At 45.8% G+C, this 2,656-nt stretch overlaps 1 protein-coding gene across 1 annotated transcript; it reads left to right on the forward strand.

The window, feature by feature from the left end:
- The first annotated feature begins 2,078 nt into the window (after nt 1-2,078).
- Nucleotides 2,079-2,582, forward strand: LOC143032661 (uncharacterized). The gene has a single exon (XM_076197540.1). It carries the CDS (start codon nt 2,079-2,081, stop codon nt 2,580-2,582), a length of 504 nt encoding a protein of 167 aa, XP_076053655.1.
- Nucleotides 2,583-2,656: the final 74 nt, after the last annotated feature.

The raw sequence follows: 2,656 nt of genomic DNA on the forward strand, positions 1-2,656 counted from the left end.
ACCTTCCTGTCTAGGCCAACCGCAGCCAGAAGGAGCATCACACTTTGCGCTCGAAAACAAAAAGAACTCAACCTAAAGTTCTGTTCCTGGAAAGTCAGGACCCTTAACGACAACCCAAACTCTTACAGGCCTGAACGACGGACAGCAATCGTTACCCGTGAGCTAAGCAAAGTATTGATATAGCTGCCCTAAGTGAGACCCCGTCTAGCTGACGAGGGACAGCTGGGAAAGACTGGTGGTGGATACACCTTCTACTGGAAGGGTAAGTCAGCCCCTGAACTACGCATTTATGGTGTCGGCTTTGCTATAAAAGAAAAACACATAAAAAACCTACTGTGCGAGTATCCAGTGGGTATCAACGAACGGTTGATGCAACTTTGCCTAAAACTGGCCAACAACCAACACGTCATTGTAATCAGTGCCTACGCTCCTACTCTGCACGACGAGGATGTCATTAAAGAAACCTTCTATTCTTGTCTCGATGAAACCATCCGTAACATAAAAAATGGTTCTTCTTGGCGACTTCAACGCCAGAGTTGGCAGGGATGACGATCTCTGGAATGATGTCATTAGTAGACATGGAGTAGGCAACACTAATGCCAATAGTCACCTTCTCCTTACGACCTGCGCGGATCACAACCTTGTGATCACAAACACCATCTTCAGGCAAAAAAAAAAAAAAAAAAAAAAAAACACGGTTCAAAACTACTTGGCGTCACCCTCGTTCTGCTCACTGGCACCTTTTGGATTATGTCATCGTCCGTGGTCGTGATATTGCGGATGCCCGCAATACTCGCTCGATGATCGATGCTAATGATTGCTGGACTGACCATCGGCTCATTCGCTTAATCATGTCATTCAAGCTTCCACTAAGGCATACACAGTGCAGCAAACAAAGCCACTGAAAGCTGAATTTGTCTCTCTTAAACAACGAAAAAGTTGCTAAGGAATTCCAACACAACCTTGAAAAGAAACTATCATCCTCAAACTTGTTCAACAACATATACGAATCCTGGGGCAACATGAAAACTAACATCCTAAACATCTCCGAGTCTACGCGGGGCTACTTAACAAGGAAAAACCAATATTGGTTAAGATTGGTTTGATGAGAACGACCAAGAGATTACCGCACTCATTGAGAGGAAACGCCTAGCTATGAAGAAGTGGAAGATGGACACCAACTCCACCCACAAATAGCTTCAATTTAAGGAAGCTTAATCTGCCGTCCAATCAAGAACCAGATCTATGAAGATTGACTGGTTCACATACAAGGCCCAAGAACTCCAGTCTCTTGCCGACACACACAACACCCACGAGTTCTTTAAAGCTGCGAAGACAATGTATGGCCCTTCAACCGTAGGTCCTGTGCCACTTCGTACAAAAGACGGCTCCACACTACTCAAGGACAAAAGCAAAATCAAGACGCGCTGGGAGGAGCACTTCAGTGAGCTCTTTAACAACGACAGCCCAGTGGATGAAACCATCTTCGGGGAGATCCCACCGCACCCCATCCACCACGACCTTCCTGATGCGCCGCAGTAGCCTGAAGTTGCGAAGTCCATCAAACAGTTGAAGTACTACAAATCTGCCAGCCCTGACGGCATCCCAGCTGAAATATATAAATGTGGCCGTACCTCAATGGCAAATCGAATTCTCCAGTTATTTACCACCATCTGGACGGAAGATCAACTTCCCAGTGAATGGAAAGATGTCACTATCGTCACTATCTTTAAGAAAGGCGATAGATCAGGTTGTGGTAATCACCGCGGCATCTCACCTCTCGCTGTTATTGGTAAAATCTTTACCAGGATCTTACTGAATCGCCTTATTCCTATTGCTGAAGCGGTTCTACCTGAGTCACAATGTGGCTTCAGATTAAATAGAGGCACTGTCGACATGATCTTCACAGCCCGGTAACTGCAAGAGAAGGCTCGTGAACAGTATCAGTCACTCTACATGACGTTTTTTGATCTAACGAAGGCTTTCAACTCCGTCAATCGCAGCGCTCTCTTGAAGATCCTGTCCCTTTTGGATGCCCTGATAAATACATTAACATAGTGAGACTTTTCTACGATAATATGCAGGCCACCATCCTTTGCAATGGTGATATGATGGACCCTATAGAAGTCCGTACTGGAGTGAAGCAGGGATGTGTCATTGCACCTATTCTCTTCTCTCTTTTTCTGGCTGCTATCCTCCACATTATTGAGGACGACTTACCTTCTGGTGTGCAACTGACGTACCATACCAATGGCAAACTATTCCACATCAACCACCTGAACGCAACCACGAACACCACCACCACCTCCGTTGTAGGACTACAGTACGCAGACGACACCTCTGTCAACTCCTGTACCGAAGAAGATCTCCAGATTATAGTGAATGACTTCAATAGGTCCTACAATAGACTCGGTCTGAAGCTGAATGCGAGCAAGACTAAAGTCCTCTACCAGCCTCCACCTAATACTACTCCCTCACCACCATCCATAACTACAAACGGTGTACTTCTAGAGAACGTTGATTGTTTCTCTTACCTTGGCAGCTTCCTGTCACAAACGGCGAACATTGACGCTGAAGTATAACACCGTATCTCCAGTGCTAGTGCAGCTTTCGGGTGACTTAGGCAAAGAGTCTTCGATGATCACAACATTCGTTA

The sequence above is a fragment of the Oratosquilla oratoria genome, chromosome 14 (assembly GCF_046742065.1).
Source record: "Oratosquilla oratoria isolate Oo_2021 chromosome 14, ASM4674206v1, whole genome shotgun sequence".
Lineage (NCBI taxonomy): Eukaryota > Metazoa > Arthropoda > Malacostraca > Stomatopoda > Squillidae > Oratosquilla > Oratosquilla oratoria.